Source organism: Erinaceus europaeus, chromosome 8, assembly GCF_950295315.1.
Source record: "Erinaceus europaeus chromosome 8, mEriEur2.1, whole genome shotgun sequence".
Lineage (NCBI taxonomy): Eukaryota > Metazoa > Chordata > Mammalia > Eulipotyphla > Erinaceidae > Erinaceus > Erinaceus europaeus.
This window is the reverse complement of record NC_080169.1, coordinates 112,380,305-112,400,238: the sequence shown is the minus strand read 5'-3', so window position 1 is coordinate 112,400,238 and position 19,934 is coordinate 112,380,305. Positions and strand designations below refer to the sequence as shown.

The window sequence follows — 19,934 nt, the reverse complement described above, 5'->3', positions numbered from 1 at the left end:
AAGGGCAGCAAAAGGGAAAGTAAATAAATATAAAAAAATTTAAAAAAGAAACTATCCTATAAGTACTTCTGTAATTGTGATAAGAGAAATCTGAGGCAGATATCTCTGATATATCTTTGAAGGTTAAAAAGTAAAGTTTTAGTGTGCTATCAACTGTTGACCTTTTTTTGCTCAGTTTTTCTTATGTGCATAGTAAATTGTGGTGCTTTCACTATTTTGATATTCTGTTTTGTTAAAGGGGTGGCCTTTTTTAAAAAAAATATTTATTTATTCCCTTTTGTTGCTTTTATTGTTTTGCTGTAGTTATTATTGAGGTCGTTGTTGTTGGATAGGACAGAGAGAAATGGAGAGAGGAGGGGAAGACGGGGAGAGAAAGATAGACAACTACAGACCTGCTTCACTACCTGTGAAGTGACTCCCCTGCAGGTGGGGATCTGGGGCCTCAAACCGGGAGGGATCCTTACGCAAGTTCTTGCGCTTTGCCTGCACTGCGCTACCACCTGACTCCCGAAGGGTGGTTTTATGAAGTCCTGATTCATTGTCACTTTGAACAATCGCAAAATTGTAAGTAGGTTTTTTCAATTTTGTATTTTTAAACTATAAAGTTACATCAGTTGTGATTATAGAAACAATACATTTTTCATAAAGTTCATTGTTGGTAAGCCAGAAGATTGGCTTCAAAAGTCTGTTCTTTTTTTGTTATTATTTTAATTTTTAAAGTTTTTAAAAAGATTTTATTTATTTATTAATGAGAAAGATAGGAGGGGAGAGAAAGAACCAGACATCACTCTGGTACCTGCGCAGTCGGGGATTGAACTTGACCTCATGCTTGAGAGTCCGATGCTTTATCCACTGCACCGCCTCCCGGACCACCAAATGTCTGTTCTTAAGGTAGAAAATACAAGCTCCATGGAAGAAAAAGAAAGCCCTGGTGTCTAGCACCTGCTCATTCTCCATCTTGGAGATACAGAAGCACATCAGTGCATTTCAAGTCTCTGAAATCTCTACTGGTAAGTGAAGGTGATTTCATCAGAGCCCCGAGTCGCCCAGTCTTACTCAAATAGAGGGTCTTTTAGTGAGTGGCCTTCATTCCTATGGGTGTTTATTTTTGATCTTACAATTTTTTATGTATTTACTTCTTTTGGATAGAGACAAAGAAATTGAGAAGGAAGAGGGATATAGAGAAGGAGAGAGACACCTACAGTTCTGCTTCACTGCTCGTGAAACCTCCCCCTGCAGGTGGGGACCTGGGGCTTGAATCTGGGTCCTTGCACACAGTAATCTGTGCACTGACCCAGGTGTGCCACTACCAGGTCCTTCCTGTGGTCATTTAGGAGAAGCTCTCCTAGAGAATGATCGTTAGGCAGGTCTCACTGTGCGTGGTTCCGATACACACAGACTTTGACTACCGTGAAAAGGAAAATTCTTCCTCCACTCACAACACTTCGGACAGGAATGTGTGGCTGCTGCATACCGAGCAGAGCCAGGGCTCCTGCAGGTGGATTCCATTCTCACACTGGCCTGGAGCCTCAGCCCAGCCCACAAGACAGCCCCGCACTCTCAGACACGAATGCACATGGAGACTTGGGTACCACAACCCCCTCTTTGAGTCTGGAAATGGGCTGCAGTGACCCACAGAGCCCAGGGAGGATGCTTTAAATGCTGTCGGTGCCCAGCAGGTGCAGAGATGCCTCGTGCCAGGGCCAGAATGGTCCCAAGGGCAGGAGCTTCTCTCCCCCCGGGGCTGGAGGATGGCCCACCCTCTGGAGACACAAGAGCAGTCCCCAGCCTGAAGTCCTGCACCAATGAGGGTTCTAGTGGAGACTCCTCAGATTAAGTTGGGGACTGAGAGTGCCCTACTCCTCTGTCTTCTGTGGAGGCTAGGCTTTGGGCTGAAAGCGCCAGGCCCAGGTCACATGGTGGCCCCTGCGTGAGCTATAAGGGAGTCTTCCCAGGGTCATCTTGTGTGTAAACTCAGGTGAGGCTGAAAGGGGCTCGTTAGGGACAACAGAAGGGCTTGGGGTGCTCTCATGCCATGAGCTAGGGACACAGACCAAATCTGCATTTCATGTCACATCACAGTGGCACGTCATGGCTGAGTCAAGTACCACTAGCCCCTGAACATCAGAGTTCAGACGTTAGTCACCGTGGGAAGTGACTGAGCACTGAGTGTAAGCTTTGCCACTTGCTCTGGAGCATGGTGGGAACAGAGACGCCTCTGTCAACACAGACTGGATGGTGAGCCACTGTGCTGCCTCCTTGTCACCTTCCATAAGCCCACACAGCACATTATAGAACTGGTCACTTGAAAGAGAAGTGGGGGAAGGAAGGTGAAAATGCAGTGAGGACACAGAAAGAGATGGTTCTGGAAGTGAACTCTAAACCGAGCACAAATGGAGTCATCAAATGAACAGCTGGAGGGGAAGGCTGAGCCTGCCCCTGCTCCCCAGGTTGGCCAGGCAGCCAGAGGTGCTTGGGAAAGGCATGCTGGGGGCCTGATGTCTCAAATCACAGCGAGCTAAACAGTGGCTTTGCCTGCTTTCATGTCTCTCTCCATTACAGCTGCCAATAAGCATTTTAAATGTTTTGACAGTATTTTTAAAGGCTAGGAACACTTGTAATTTTTCCCACTGACTACTAACATTGCTTCACATAGTTTTAGCTTACTTGAAAAAAACACATTTTTAAAAAGAACACTCTTTAATGTGTGTGTATGTATCGTTGAGAGAGACTAGAACACTGCTCATCCACATTCTATAGTGCCAGGGATAGAACCCAGGCCACCACATATGCAAGACATGTGCTCTGCCACTGTGCCATCTCCCCACCCCCTGAGAATGGTTATTGTCAGGCCCCCACACCACCTTGCAAAGCAAGGACTGCCTATTTTTTTTTTATATTGGCTAACCATTTATCATCAGGCCTCTAGTCTGAAACTAAGGATGATTTCAAAAAGGATTTTGAAGAACTGTAATAATCACTAAGTGTGTGGTTTCCATCCACCACCACGCAGTGATACCCCCTCCCCCCGCCTCTCCCCCAGCCTTCCTAGGTCACCATTCTGTAACCAGAGTCCGCTTTTCCATATGTGCATGAAACCATGCAGCTGCTGCCTTTCTCCGTCTCAGATTACACTGAGCACAATCCCCTCAATTTCATCCATCTTGTCACAAATTGCAAAGGTTTCATCTTTAAAAGTATTCAGATTTTTTAATAGAAATGGAAAGAGGGCAGGAGGGATAGAGAGGGGGAGAGAAAAAGTGACACCTGCAGCCCTGCTTCACCACTTGTGAAGTTTCCCAGGTAGGGACCAGGGGCTTGAACCAGGGTTCGTGTACATTTTTTTAAAAAATATTTATTTATTTATTCCCTTTTGTTGCCTTATTGTTGTAGTTATTATTGATGTCGTCATTGTTGGATAGGACAGAGAGAAAGGGAGAGTGGCAGGGAAGATAGAGAGGGAGAGAGAAAGACACCTGCAGACCTACTTCACCAATTGTGAAGTGATTCCCCTGCAGGTGGGGAGCCGGGGGCTCGAACCAGGATCCTTTCGCCAGTCCTTGCTTTGCACCACCTGTGCTTAACCCACTGCGATACTGCCGACTCCCGTTCTTGTACATTCTAACATATATGCTCTACTAGGTGCACCACCACCATTGCCTCCCCCCCCCTCTTTTTTTCTTTTCTTTTTTTTTTTTTTTTTTTTACAGTGACTGTGTCTAGAGTCAGCTGTCAGTGATGTTTTGGTCAATGATGGATTACATACATAATGATGTCGCTATTAGCCTAGGTGGATAATAGGCTTTGTCATTTAGTTTTGTGTAATTACACCCTGTGCCATCCATTCAGTGACAGCATTTCCCATCAATGCCTTTCTCAGATTACCCCTTCCATTGTTAGTGACACATGACTCCATGTGCTGACCCATCATCCTTCACCATTCCCAAGTCTTGGCCATTGTAAATAGTGCTGCGGTGGACATAGGGATGCGTATCTTTTTGAATGACTGTTTCTGTTTTCTTTGGGCAAACACACAGAAGAGGAGTAACTGGGTCATGTGGTATGTCTGCTCTTCATTTAAAAAATAAATTGACTTCTGTACCGTTTTCCAAAGTGACTGTGCCAATTTACATTCCCAGTGACACTGGAAGATTGTTCCCTTTTCTTTACATCCCCACTGCTAACAGGTGTGAGGTGGCTTCTCACTGTGATTCTGATTTGCATTCTCCTCCTGCTAAGCAATGGCGGGCCTGTTTCCATGTGCCTGTCAGCCATCTGTCTGTCTCCACAAAGTTTTCATAGGAAGCCACTGCGTGTAAGGTACCACGTCTAAGGTTAGAGATCAATAGTTCCCCAGGTGCCATTTCTCTACCTGGCGGGCAGCAGATGAATCACCTGGGGAACTTGTTAAAAATAAAGATTATCTGGGCTCCACCAGGTAACTTTTCCCTGTAGGCTCAGGCACTGTTCAACTATGTGTTTTCTTTTTTAAAAGAAGCCATGCACAGTACAAAAGATAGAGCAGGGTAGATAGTGAAAGCGGCCCCCCTCCCTGAGGTTCTCACCACTCAGTTTTCTTTTCCAGAGGCAGCCACTTTGACCAGTCTTTGTCTGTAGTTCCAGACATACGCTCTGCGTTTACAAACGTGTCTGTGTGGCAGGTTGAGTGGAGTCATCTTATCCAGTGGCTCTGCACCTGGCTTTTGTTGCTCTAGGTCCTCTTAGAGCTCTTTCTGTAGCCTTTCTTACAGAGCCAGCCACATTGTTCTGAAAGCCTCCCTGCGGCTTTTCCGAACTCTCCAGGGATTCGGATGCACAGACCAGTGCTAACCGAGTTACTATAAAGTTTTCTTGAAATGTTGACTTCTTGTCTTGTATGTCAGAGCTAGTGGTGGACTCAGCAAGCACTTCATAGATTTACAGGTTCAGCTTGCTTGAGAACAAGCGTTGTCATGGTTCTTCCGTGCAGCAGTTATTAATGGAGTTCATTAATCATAACTCTTGAAGGCAGGTCGTGTGATGTGTAATGCTGGTGGACCTAGTAGTGACACACTTTTAAACCCTCCCTTTATTAACCGAGGACATTGCCAAACAGAGCTTGATGTGTCTGCTACTGTTTATGCTCTTATCATTATGAGAAGGTGCCCCCCCCCCCATGGTTTACAAAGTTTGTGAACTCTCCTTAAGCATTTCTGGAGGTTGTGCCACTGGCTCTGAATAGTATGATCTCCCTCCCTGAAGTAGCAGATTCACTGGGTGCAGTGTGCACGAGTGCCTCTCTTAGCCCCCGCAAGGACAGACCACAGCAGTTTGCACACACGAGGAGGGAAAGCAGTAGACTGAGCAGGTGAATGGCTAGTGATGACTACAGGGCAACGGAAAGCAGGTCCACTGAGGTTGGGGATCATTCAGAAGTTGAAAACACCCTTTCTTTACAACACTCAACTAGAAGCCATCTCTTTTTGGATAGAACAGTGTGCTTGTGCTTCCTCAGAAAGTCCCATGCCCTGCGGGTGCCCTTGCTGTTATTGCTTCTGTGTAATCTGGTGCCCAACAGCAGCAGACAGGATGAGTCTGTTTGCTGCATTCGGAAATAAAACCGTGTTACATGTCAGTCTGTAAATGCATTTGATACATGTACTTCCCATCATCATCTGGGAATAGATTTTATTAGAAGCCCATCAACAGGATCTACAGCTTTTTAAGTGATGCGTTTTTATGCTACAGTTATTTTTATTGAGGTGTAATTGGCATGGTATCTTGTATTGGTTTCAGCTATGGAGGGTGATGAGGAGATGCATCGTACGTTCCTGAGATGATTGTCAGGGTAGCTCTACTTAACATTCATCACCATGCAGTGACATTTTTTTTATTCATTTTTGTTGTTGGAGCTTCACTTCTCCAGCCTGAAGTTTTTTCTCATAGAGACAGAGAGGGAGAGGGAAAGATACCAAAGGTCTAAAGCTCCCCCAGGCTTTAGGCCCTGGGCTTGGAGCTGGGTCTCACATGTGACAAAACAGGCACCGTCCTAAGTGAATTATCTTGCCAGCCTCATGAAATGTGTTTTTTCTTGAAATAAGTCAGAAACAACAGGATGAGTATGGGATGATCTCACTCTCAGGCAGAAGTTGGAAACCAAGATCAGAAGATTAAACACAAGTAGAACCTGAACTGGAATTGGTGTATTGCACCAAAGTAAAAGACTCTGGGGTGGGTAGGTGGGGGGGGGGGGAGGGGAGAATACAGGTCCAAAAAGGATGACAGAGGACCCAGTGGGGGTTGTATTGTTATATGGAAAACTGGGAAATGTTATGCATGTGCAAACTATTGTATTTACTGTGGAATGTAAAGCATTAATTCCCCAATAAAGAAATTTAAAAAAAAGTGTTTTTTCTTGTGATGAGACTTTTAAGGATTTATTTTCTTAAAAACACTGAAACAGGGCAGAGGGTAGATAGCATAATGGTTATGCAAACAGACTCTTATGCCTGAGGCTCCAAAGTCCCAGGTTCAATCCCCCCGCACCACCATAAGCCAGAGCTGAATAGTGCTCTGGTTAAAAAATTAAAACAAAACAAAACAAAACAAAACAAAAACACTGAAACAAACAACAAAGCAAAAGAAAAAGACACTGAAACTTATCTATCCAGGTCTATTTGTGTTGTTGCAAATGATAAGATTTTTTTTTTTAAATATTTATTTCCTTTTGTTGCCTTTGTTGTTTTATTGTTGTAGGTATTGTCATTATTGATGTCATCATTTGTTGGATAGGACAGAGAGAAATGGAGAGAGGAGGGGAAGACAGAGGGGGAGAGAAAGATAGACACCTGCAGGCCTGCATCACCTGCTGTGAAGTGACTCCCCTGCAGGTGGGAAGCCAGGGCTCGAACCAGGATCCTTACACCAGTCCTTGCGCTTAACCTCATGGGCTACTGCCCAACTCCCACATGATTTCTTTTTATGGTTCAGTACTATTCATCTGCTAGTCCATTGTTGGGTACTTGAGTTGTTTCTGTATTTTATCTATTGTAAGTAATGCTTTCATGAATATGGGTATACAGACACTTTTTGAGTTAGTGTTTTTATTTTGTGTGAATAAATACCTAGAAGTGAAGTTGCTAGTAGTTCTAGTTTTATTAATCATTTATTCTTTTTCCTTAGCACACTACTCTGGCTTGTGGTGGTGCTAGGTCCAGTTTTTAGGTCCAGTTTCTTTTTTTTTTTTTAAGGAAACATTTTTTATAGTGGTTGTCTCAGTTTACATCCCCAGCAGCAGTGCACAAAAGTTCTCTTTTCTCCACATCCACACTAACATTTGTTTCTCCTCCCATCTGATAATAGCTGCTCTGACAAACCCAAAGGCACACTTCCTGTGGCTCTGACGTGCACTTCCCTAGTGATCAGTGATGACAGTATCCTTTCATGTCCCCACTGGCCATTTCTGTATTGCTGAACTTGCCTTTGTGTCTGGGGTCCCGCCCTGGAGCCATGTGCTGCAGCAGCAGAGTTCTGATCCTGTTGTCTCACAAAATGAACACTGTGTTTTTTGTTCTTCCAAATTGAAGGTATTCACTGGTTATTTGGGTGTCTAATATGTGCTCTAAAGAAACATGATTAAGTGAAAAATATCAACCTGACCGTGAAGCTGCATTTATACTAAGCCCAGAGAGATCTGGTCTGTGACTGGCACCTCGGGAACACAGCAGTGTGGCAGGCTGTACATGTATTGCTTGTGCTTCACGTTGCTTGCTCTCTAGAGGCTGAGCCGTATGTTCTGCATCCTTGTATGCCTTAGTTTATTCCATCCCAGGGGAACTCCTGCTCAGAGACTGAGAAACTTGTCCAAGTTGAATCTTGTCGCTAGCAGTCAGGATCAGCTAATTCCAGAGTCCCTGTACCTTGCAGACACCAGCAGCACTTGAGTACTTGGTGCTGTGCATGGAGGTGGAGCAGGTCCTGCCCGACTGTCTCTGTCCTAACACCTAAGCAGACCCCAGGGGCAGCTCTGGGGAGGAACATGCAATGCAGGGTATGAACCATCCAGACTTCGCCTAGCCCCTTCATTGGTGTTAGTGTGGGACTTTGGAGATCTCCAGAAGACTCAGTCCTGTCATCCTGAAGTCACGTAGCTTGGCCCTTTCAACAAGGATGGAAACCTTTCATACACAGGTGGACAGTTGTACTGAAGCAGCATTTATAATGAGTTTCAGTGCCACGGCCTTCTCCCATCTAAGGAGAAGAGAAAACTGTAATATATATGAATGGCTTTTCCTCTGCCTTTTTTTTGTTTTTAAACCAATTGTGGCCTTTTGTTCTTATAACAAGAGCTTGAAAAACTTCAGCTAAAAAAAATACATATATATATATTATTATTATTATATATTTTTAAAGCAGCTTGTGACCAACCAGGAGATAGCATGATGGTTATGACTTCCATGCCCGAGGCATCAGAGATCCCAGGTCCACACTCTGGTACCACCATAACCTAGAGCTGAGCCATGCTCTGGATTTAAAGAAGGAGAAGGAGGAGAAGTGAAAGAAAGAAAGGAAGAAAGAAAGAAAGAAAGAAAAGAGAAGAGAAGGAAGGAAGGAAAAGCAGAAGTAGCTTGTAGGGCAGCTGAGATAGCTCACTTTGGTTGGATGCCCCAGTTCACCACAGGGCTGGGGGGAGGGGCTTTGATGCTGTGGGGTCCCCCCCTACTCCTTTTTTTTAAGTTGCTTTCACCTTGATTACACCATACTTGGGTTCAAGTAAATTTACAAGAATGTAACTCCATGGTAGACTCTATGCTCTGCACACAGAAGGCCCCGGGATTATTTCCTGCCTCTACCCTCGCCCCTAAAATTCTCAGCAGGGTTAATAATCAACAGAAACTCTCTGGGATCACAGTGGTTGGGGTGGGGGGTGGGTGGCGGCGGCACAGGACTGAGAGAATTCTTGAGCTCAATTCAGGAAATAAGATGGATAGAACAGCTCAGTATTAGACACCAGTGAGTGGTGTAAGGTGTGTCAGTAAAATGGTGAAGACTTTCTGTGGGGTGACCCAGTGCAGGTTTCCCCAGAAGGAGAGCTCTGAGTTGGAAATGGAGGGTTGCTTATGGAAGGACGGGGTGTAACCTAGTGCAGAGCTTGGACGCTGAGGTCTTCAGGAATGTGGCCACCCACTCTCCTAGCAGCAAGAGCAGAGAATATAAACGGGGCATTATCCACAAGGCAAAGGGAGAATGTTTGGCAGATCCCAGGGAATTCTAGTTAGTCATTCATTCACTTCTGTCCTTGTCAAGTGTCAAAAAAAAAAAAAAAAAAAAAGCCAGCTCAGCAACTATTTCAGATTAAGACAATACAAAGTGCTAAAGCTGTCACTGTCACCCGCACCAAATGGCCACAGAGCCATTCTTGTATAGACGGAAACTATTCAGCAAAGGTCAGACTGTCACCCCTATAGGAAAATGCCACACCCCCCACCCACGCTGCTGATAGGAAAAAGTGGGGGCAGTTAGCGATGAAGGAGCAGTTTATAGGAAAAGCCAGTGGAGTGGGGAAGACTGAGGAAGGGCTCAAAGTGATGCTTACAAGACTGGTTTTCAGAGTACTAGCATGTGTCTTACTGTGTTTGCTCTTGGAGCATCTCTTACAACTTGCTGTGATTCTAGAATGCTTCAGTGAGGATGAGGGGTGGGAGAAGTTGCCCTTTCCAAAATGGCTGTACCTAGCTTACGGCAACTGCTAGGAAATGAGAGGCTCCACTGCTCCTCGTCACCTTTAGCACTTGGCATAATTAGACTTTAGGATTAGCCAACTTGCTGGGTATCATGTTGTGGTATTTTACTGTGGCTTTAATTCACATACCATCCCTCCCATCCGCCTGCCCATCCATCCATCCATCCATCCATCCATCCATCCATCCATCCATCCATCCATCCATCATCTTGGCCACTTGGGTTTTCTTTGATGTGCCTACTCAAGTCTTTTGACCGTTTTTCTGTTGGCTTTTTTCCTTTACTGGTCTGTAGAAACTTATATATTCAGGGTATAGTCATTTGATGGTGGTCTATACAGAGATGTGGTCTATCTCCCACCCTGGCTTAGCCTTGCATTCTCTATAGTTCAATGAACAGGATTTATTTTAGTATGATTGAATCTACCAGTTGTTCTCCTTATGGAGCGGGCATCTTATGCTTAGAGTTAAGAAAACAACTTTTCCTGCCACAAAGTCATGAGGACATTTCCACATTGTTTATATAAAACAAGGCAGTCTTACACAGCCTGGGTAGTTGAGATTTTTTTTTTTTTAATCTACTCTTGAAATCACTTTTCATGTTGTGAGACAGGTGTCTGGTTTCTTTTTTCCCCTGAGTACAGATAGAGAACAGGTGTCTTATATTCTTACTGTGGAAGGTCTCTCTGTGCTGAGTCTGCTGTGGAGCCCGTGTTATACAGAAGTGCCAACAAGGGCCTGGCTCTTTGTTCATCAAACCGCCTCAATTTCTGTTACTTGAAAATAAATCTTGAAGCTTGGTGCTCCCTCTCCCCCCAGAATGGCCTGCATATTCTTGGCCCTTTGTAGTTCCACATCAGTTTTAGAATCTGCTTTTCAGCTTCCATGGATTTTGATTGGGGTTAAATGAAATCTCTAAATCACTTTGAGGAGGATTAATTACTTTACATTATGGAACTTCAAATCCATGACTATGATGTATCTCTCCATTCATTTCAGTCTTCTTTAAATTCTCTTAATAAAGTCTTAGATTTCCTTTAGAGTAGTCTTGAGTAGTTGTTCAATTCCAGTGTGCTTAGTGTTTTTATGCAGTTGCTTGTGATGTATTTCACTTTTTGCACTGAAGTTGTTGGACTATATAGAGATGATTACTTTTTATGTGTTGATATTGTATCTGGAAGCCTTCCTTTTGATTAATTTTTACAACTTATCTAAATTTACTTGTGTTTTCTGCTTATGTAACCATAACATTTGCGAATGACAGCTTTGTTTCTTTTCTAATCCCTGTACTTAATTATATTTCTTCTTGCTTGAGTACAGCTAAACCTTCCCCATGGAAGGTATTATCAGAGACCACTTTTGTGATATCTGCAAAGGATTTGTTAGGAGGAATATTTACCAGATTGTGGAAACATCCTTCTAGTCTTAATCTTTGAAGAGGCTTTGTTTTCTTTTTAATCACAAGTAAATGTTGAATTTTATCATTTTTACTTATTTTTAAAGGGGCCAGCAGTTTTTTTTTTGAATCTATGAATGTGGTAGATTTCACTAGTTAAAGTTGTTAGTGCTACAACCACCTTGAATTTCTGGAATAGAGAAAATTTGATATATGTATCCTTGCTCATAAATAAGAGCTGCTTATAATTTTCCTTTCCTGTATCTTTCATTCTGAGTTTTAGTGTGTCAAGATTATATTATTTTAATGTGAGTTGAGAAGTAAAACATCCCCTTCATTCTCTGTCGCACATTTTATATAATATTGGAGTTATATATCTTTTGAGTACTTGATAGAATTTGCTTGAGAGGCCACTTGGGGCTGAGATTAGCTGTGTTAGAAGCGGTTGTGAACTATTGCCTAAACAGTTATAGTATTATTTTAGATTTTCTACTTTCTTCATGATTTGAGTTTCTCTAACCTAGTTTGCTAATCTCTGGGCTACAAATAATTTTTTATACTCTCTTGTCTTTTTTTTTTTTTTTTTTTAACCAAAGCATTGCTCAGCTCTGGTTTATGGTGGTGTGGGGGATTGAACCTTGGACTTAAGAGCCTCAGGCATGAGAGTCTGTTTGCATAACCATTATACTATCTACCCCCACCCGATACTCTCTTGTCTACTCAGTGTCTGTACAGTCTCTAGTTTTGGCTCTCTCTGTATGCCTAATACAGATTCTTTATATTTGATTTCTCTTTGCTTAAGTCAGTTTTGTAATGGTTTCAAATAAACATCAGTTAGCTTTGCTTTGTTTTCTGTTATTAATTTGTTCTTTTATTTTCCTTTCCATATTTCTTAAAGGTTTGTTTTGCTATTCTTTTTTGAAACTTTTTGAGATACTTAGGTCATTGATTTCAGCTGCTCTTTCTTTTGTAGTAATGCATTTAAAGGCAGTGTATTTTCATCTATAAGTTCTATATTCTAGAATAAAAACATACTCATTTTACTGTACTTTTAGACTTTGTTTTTCGAATTTTCACTATGATTTACCTTTTGACCCATGGGCTGTTGAGAAGCTTATTTCTTTCTGAACACATGGAGATGTTCTATTTTACTTTTTATTAGTTTCCAGCATAGCTTGACTATGTGCAGAGAATATGCTCTTTCTGACTTCAGACCTGTGAGATTTGGCTGTGGCCGCTTACTGTGAGCAGCCCATGTGAGCTCGGAGAGTGTGTTCTGCAGATGCTGGGCATAGTATCTATCAGTGACGTCCACTGCTTCTTAGTTTTGTCATTCAGGTCTTGTATACGTAGAGAGTTTTGTTTTGCCTGTTTGTTCCATCAGTTAAGCTCTGCTTCTACAATTGCTCCTGTTATATCCTTCAGTGACGTGGAGTTTTTGTAATTAAAATGTCAAAATATTTGACACAATATATATTTGTTCTTCTATGTTGCTGAAGGTTAATGTGGCTGAGCTAGCTCTCAGCTATCTTCATGTAATATTTGCTTATTGTTTTTCTCTCAGCCTTTTCCTGTCCTTGCTTTCTGTATGTTGCTTATAACCAATGAATTGTATTGTTTAAATTCACTTGGAGAATCTGTCTCTTAGCTGCAATATTTAGTTCACTTGTGTGTAAAATAGTGGCTGACAATTGAGTTTCTGTCTCCATTTTATTTTGGTCTTTTCTTCTTCTTCTCTTACTGAATTGATTATCTAATTCATGTTTGGAAAATTGTTTCTTTTTTCGCAGTCATGTCTACTAGTTTGGAGACAAAGCTGTTTCTGTTCTTTCAGTTACCTTCATCTCAGATTGCAGTAGGCACCTGGTTGAAGTCTAAGGTGGACCACATCATTGCTCTCTTTCCAGTTTGGATGTCTAGGACGTGTAACTCCATTTCTTCTCTCCTGATTCAAATTCCACCGTCTGGCTTTAGTTCTTTATGTATTGACAAATCTCACATGACGTTATTCTGTCTTATGTGGTCCATGTGCATCTGAGCTTACTCACAAATTTATTACTTTCTTCAGCTTTTCATTTTTTTTAAATTGCATTCCACACATCTCTGATCACTTTCCTTTTGCCCAAGGTGTATCCTTTGGCATTTCCTTTGCCTTGGGTTAGCTGGAGGTGAACTCTGAGTCTTCGGTTGTCTACAAATGCTTTCTTTCTATTTTGAAACATTCTGGGACTGACTGTTGAACTCTGGGTTAGTATATGTTTCCTAATGGTTTCTGATGTGCTCCAGCTTTCACTATTACTCAGGCAAGTTGTCTGTCTTTGTGAATGATCTGTACTTTTTCTTTTTGTAACTTGAATTTTCTCACATTTGTTTCCTACAGTTTTTTTTTTTTCTTCTTTTTTTTCTTCCAGGGTCATTGCTGAGGCTCGGTGCCTGAACTATGAATCTACTGCTCCTGGAGGCCATTTTTTCCCATTTTGTTGCCCTTGTTGTTGTTATTGTTGACATTGATATTGTTGTTGGATAGGACAAAGAGAAATCAAGAGAGCAGGAGAGATAGAGAGGGGGAGAGAAAGGCACCTGCAGACCCGCTTCACCGCTTGTGAAGCGACCCCCCTGCAGGTGGGGAGGTGGGGGCTCAAACCAGGATCCTTACGCCAGTGCTTGCGCTTTGCGCCATGGGCGCTTAACCTGTTGCCCGACCCCGACCCCAACCCCAACCCCATTTCCTGCAGTTTTACTGTGATGTTATTAGGTATAGACTTCTTTGTATTTGTCCGGCTTGGGTTTCTTGAATCTGAGTCAGTGTTGCTATTTCTGGAATTTATTTATTTATTTAAGAAATATTTATTTATTCCCTTTTGTTGCCCTTGTTGTTTTTTTATTGTTGAAGTTATTATTGTTGTTATTGATGTCATCATTGTTGGATAGAACAGAGAGAAATGGTGAAAGGAGGGGAAGACAGAGAGAGGGAGAGAAAGATAGACACCTGCAGACCTGCTTCACTGCTTGTGAAGCGACCCCCTTGCAGGTGGGGAGCCGGGGCTCGAACCGGGATCTTTACGCTGGTCCTTGCATTTTCCACCACTTGCGCTTAACCCGCTGCACTACTGCCCGACTCCCTATTTCTGGAATTTCTTAGCTGTTATCTCTCCTAAGATAGTGCTTCAGCCCCAATTCTGTCTTTAAGTTTTGAAGGCTCTGTTTAAATTAATACTACACTTTCTTATCTTACCCTTTTTGGTTCTTACCACCATATTTCCCCGCCAGATTCTGGGTATAGTGACCATCACTCAGTTCTTAAGCAGGTTACTTGGAATACAATAGGGCTGCTGTCATCATTCTTTGATAAATTAATCATTTCTGTTTTCAGGATGCCATTAATATTTTTAGTTACTGGTTCCCTCATACTTTTTATTTTTATTGTGTACCACTCCAGAGTATGGAGTATTCCAAGTTCATTTTCTCAGACTAACTTAGCTGATTACTTAGGGCTGTGAGATTTAGAGCAGAACTGTTGGGACTTAAAGCTTACCCTGTGTCAGCGATGTTCCCCAAACTTAGCATAACCGCCTGCGGCTGACGGCAGCCTCACTTTAAGGCTGGTCCATGTCTTTACCCGTTGGCATTGCTGTGACACAATACCCCAGAGTAGAAGTATTGTAGGCAGACTTCGGCTTTCTTGCAGTTCTGGAGGTGGCAGTCCAGTAGGCTTGCTTTCTGGCATGAGTTTTCTTGCCGACATGCAGACCCTCACCTTTGGCTGTCTACTCACGTGGCCTTTCTGGGGCAGGTGTCTTCTTACAAGGACACGGACCCTGCTGAGATAGCACCCGATCCAATGGCTTCTTTAACCATAACTACCTCCTTGGGAACCTTTCTGCAAATACAACTTGGTGGTGGCGGCGGTGGTCGGGTGGTTAGCGAGGCTGTTGGCTCTGAACTGACTACTCCCACGCGCTGGGGTGTGTTCTGGCCACCACGTTTAGCAGGCGTGCGGAGAAGAGAGCGCGCTGCTTTGTGTTTGTAAATTGAGTCTGTGTACTCTTCTCAGCTAAACTCTAGATCCTCCCTTGTAGTTCACACTGTCGACTTATCTGTGCACTAACCCCCCCCTCCCTCTCTCTCAGCTGCGTTGGAGTGGAAGAGCACCATGCTGCGGACATTGACCTGTACCACTGCCCCAACTGTGCCGCTCTCCACGGCTCCTCCTTGAGTAAGTACTAGGTGCTTAGGTAGAGACTGTTAGGTTTAGAACCCAGTGTCTCCGTGTTAGTAGAACTTGAATGAGACCCCAAATAGTGATACTACAACCACCAAGGGCTACAGGAGTAATTTTTCCGAAGATACTTGAGAATGCAGCTTTTGCCCAAGTTGTTAAGTTACTTATTAAATCAGTCAAATGGTGAAGGGTATTTGTGTATGTGTGTGGGGGGGAGGGAGGATCATCCTTAATTACCAGAGCAAAGTCCCCAAGCTCAAGTGCATATTTTCAAAGCTTTCCATGTGAGAGATGTGATAAGATAAAATGTTCCTACTTCCAAGAACTGATTTTCCTTTTTTTTTGTGTGTGTGTGTCTTTTGCAAAGATCTTTCAGTAATATTGGGAGACAGAGTAGGACTTTGATGCATACACTTGCGTAGTTGCATTATGTTTTAGGAGAACTGGTGGACTAAATGGTTACGTCCACTCCCCAAATTTAGTTCTCATATTGAGCATGGCCTGGCTGATAGCATTCTGCTTGAAACCACTTGCATGTGGTCCCTGCCCCAGGAAGACGGAGCCTAGGCCTAGTCTTTGCCCTCAGCCTCTCCCCAGGGTCAAGGGTGAAGGCAGGGGTGCTCAGGTGCCCTCCGGAAAGCACCAGCTTCACCTGGAGAACAGCACTTGGTATTAGTCACTCCCAGATGTTTCCGAAGAATAGACTGAAACGCAGCCACTGCACAAGTATTAGAGAGAAGACTTGAGAGGTTTTAGATTGTATCTCTCTATAAAAATTTAGATAATGTAGGGAGTCGGGCGGTAGCGCAGTGGGTTAAGTGCACGTGGCGCAAAGCGCAAGGACCGGCATAGGATCCCGGTTCCAGCCCCCAACTCCCCACTTGCAGGGGAGTCGCTTCACAGGCGGTGAAGGAGGTCTGCAGGTGTCTATCTTTCTCTCCCTTCTCTGTCTTCCCCTCCTCTCTCCATTTCTCTCTGTCCTAACAACAATGACATCAATCACAATAATAACAACAATAAAAAAACAAGGGCAACAAAAGGGAAAATAAATAAATATTTTTTTAAAAATTTAGGTAATGTAAATTAGTGCCTTTTTTATAAAGTTAAAAGGAGAAACTAAAGGATTAGCTATTTTAAAACTAAAAGGACCCCTTTTCTTATACCACGGCACTCTTAACAGCCACTATTTAGTGCAACACGTAAGCATGTTGTGTATGTGATTTGAAATAATATTTTATTGAAATGCTACATGTAAAAAGTATATAACTTGAAATTATTACAGAGAGTGTAATTATAAGAGGATGTAAGCAATACTATGCCATCATCTCAAGAAGGGAAATAGAACTAGAGTTTATAGCCATTACGATTTCTAATTTAAATAATATAACCCCCAAATGAAATAATTTGAATTTGATATCTATGAGATATTAAGTGGCAGGATAATACACTGTTTAAAACATGACTGCATGAGATGCACTCTATTTTCTATTTTCTCCGTAGGATTTAATTTTTTAAAAAGCTTATCATGCTCACTAAATTTATTTCCCAATCCATACTGGATCACAGCCTGCACTTTAAATAATGATGCTTCAGAGAGAAGCCTGACAGGGGCCTGACCCTTCCTATGCTTCTTATCCTTGAGAGACATAAGACCGGACGTTGGCCATCTTCTGGGCCAAAGTCCAACCCTGAGGACCCACAGGGAAGATGCCCAACATCCACTAAGCTACTTTATCTTGATTTAAGGGTCACCTCCTTACCCCTTGTCCCCCCAACCCCTACTTGGGTAAAGCCTACAGTTCCCTTTCTTCCTGCTCTTAAGCCTCTCTCGCTGGCCACCCAGAGTCTGCTGCCCCTTTCAGAGTTCCCTGGACTCCATGGTGCAGACGCCATTTAAACGATACAGTGCCCACTTACAGTGGTGGATTAGACTGTACGCACCCGTTGGGAATAAGACTCTGCTGGGGGGGCAGGCAGCACAAAACAGCGAAGTGCTGAAACACATACTCTCTGCGCTCCGCGCTCCTCGGCAGGGGTGATCCACGCTAAGGATTCTCTCTCCTTCCCCCTTGACCACCACCGAAGTGCTCCTTCCTTTAAACAACCCCAGCAGCTCTCACAGGTGCTGACCGGAGGGGTGAAGCACACTGGTCCAGCTGGACAGCCTGCTAACATCCTTTAAGTCAGCACACTGACAAGGGAAGCGGAGTAGCTGGCAGCTTATCTATGCTTGCATTATGCTAAGAAGTTCTTGACCTGTGACTCTGCCCATGTTATAAAAACATCACATCTTAATATGAGGAAAATGAGCCAAGCTGTTTGGCAGAGCTGGAGTTTGAACCCATAGCTGGCCAGTCTCAGTGCTGCTCTAATTCTAATCTGTCCTGGCAGAATGGACATTCAAGCAATGCAACATAATTCGCTTACCAAGCAGGCACTGCTTTCTTCTTCCCTCTCTCCTTCCCTCCATCCTGTCTCCCTCCCTCTCTCTCTCTCTCTCTCTCCCCCTCTCCTTCCTCCCCTCCCCCCTTTTGACCCAGAGCTTGGGAATGGGTTGCTTGCTTACACAACATTCACAAAATTGTAAACGACCTACTGCTTTTCTGGAGGCATTTTTGCAATATTTAGCAGGTGTCTTAAAAATAGAATCTTCCTTGCATTTCTAGTAATTTGTCCTAAGGAAGCAAATACGAGAAACACATTTTTTTTTTTATGTGTGAATATTAGTCTCGGCTTTGTTTGAAGAAAGATTCAGGATGAATTTAAGTGCCTAAGATAAAAAAATGATCATAATAGGATGAATCTACATATTAAAATTCTAAGCTGCCTTTAAATTGCTTTTGAATATTTAATAAGGAGAAAGTGCTGATAATAAAATAGGAAAGGTAAGCAGGATAAACATTATAATCCTAGTCGAAAATAAAATGGGGCTGGGTCTGGGAGACAGCATAATGGTTATGCAAGCAGCTTCCATGCCTGAGGTTCCAAGGTCCCACGTTCAATCTTAGGTACCACCACAAATCAGAGCTGAGCTGTGTGGGGGAAAGAAAAGGAAAAGAAAATGGGATTGCCTCTCTTTATATGTAGAGAAAAAAGGTCTGAGGTGACATGGAAATAGTTCACCTGGTAGAGCACAGGACTCACACACTTAAGGTTCCCTTGCACCACATTTACCAGAGCAATGTTCTGTCGTCTTCTCTGTCTTTATCTTCCTCTCCTCCTTCTCCTCCTCCTTCTCCTTATTATCTTTATTTATTGGATAGACACAGAAATTGAGAGGGGAGAGGGTGATGGAGGGAGAATTAATTGTCTGGGAGGTGGTGCAGTGGATAAAGTGTTGGATTCTCAAGGCTGAGGTCCTGAGTTTGATCCCCAGAAGCACATGTATCAGAGTGATGTCTGGTTCTCTCTCTCTCTCTCTCTTTCCTCTCATTAATAAAGTAAAAATATTTAGAGAGAGAAAGAAAGAGAGGGAGGGACAGAGAGAGACACCTGCAACACTGCTCCACTACTCGCAAATCTTTCCCCCTGCAGGTGGGGACTGGGGGCTCGAACTCAGGTCCTTACACATTGTAACTTGTACTGAACCAGGTGTGTGTGTCACCACCCGGCCCAGGTTTTGGCTTCTCTCTTTCCTCTCTCATGTGAAACTATCTCCTGTGAAATTAATGACATTTTAAATAGCTTAATGCAAAATATACATGTGTTTATTTTATTTTACTTTGATTTTTTGATAGGGCAGAGAAACTGAGAGGGGGAGGGGAAGAGAGACCTGCAGACCTGCTTCACTGCTTGTGAGGCGACCCCCCGCAGGTGGGGAGCTGGGGCTGGAGCTGGGATCCTTGTGAAGGTCCTTGCACTTTATACTATGTGCGCTTAACCCGCTGCGCTACCGCCTGGTCCCCATGTGTTTATTTTCAGTGATGCACTCCTACAATTTTATGTTTTAACTCTATGTCACTTCATTTTAACTATATTAATAAAATATCCTTTAAAGAAAAAAAAAAGATATGGAGTGAAATATCCTTAAATTTTAGAAGTAATTTTTAAATAAGGGAAAAAAAAATACATGAAGAATGTCTTAATGGGCTTTTCTATGAGGGTTTAACAAATATTTGTTTCTTGGGGCCGGGTGGTGGTGCACCTGGTTGAGTGTACATGTACGGTGCTCAAGGACCCAGGTTTGAGCCCCTGGTCCCCACCTGCGGGGGAAGCTTCATCAGGAGTGAAATAGTACTGCAAGTGTCGCCTGTCTCCCTCCCTCTCACCCCTTTCCTTCTCGGTTTCTGGCTGTGTCTATCCAATACATAAGTAAAGATAATAAAACAAATGAAAAAATTGTTACTTTATTTGTCATCACTTAGACTTTACTGTTCCAGGATGACTTTTTGGGGTAAAGAGGGACAGACAGAGACAAAAAGACTGAAAGATTGAAAAAGACCACAGTGCTGAAACTCGCTGCAGTGTAGTGGGGCCAGGGGAGAAACTGAATCACATATACTCAAAAGGTGTGCTACCCAGGCAAGGTCTTTTTTCCAGTCCAGAAGGTTGTTTTTTGAGTGTCATTTTTTTCTCATGAAGTTTACTTCATTGCATA

General features: G+C 43.1%; 1 protein-coding gene across 1 annotated transcript in view; it reads left to right on the top strand.

Moving 5' to 3' along the window:
* The window catches only part of KDM7A (lysine demethylase 7A), an 89,707-nt gene that overhangs the window by 24,161 nt on the left and 45,612 nt on the right, over positions 1–19,934 (top strand). The window contains exon 2 of the mRNA XM_060196685.1: positions 15,246–15,331. Coding sequence (XP_060052668.1) covers positions 15,246–15,331 — 86 coding nt within the window. The remainder of the gene's footprint in view (positions 1–15,245; positions 15,332–19,934) is intronic.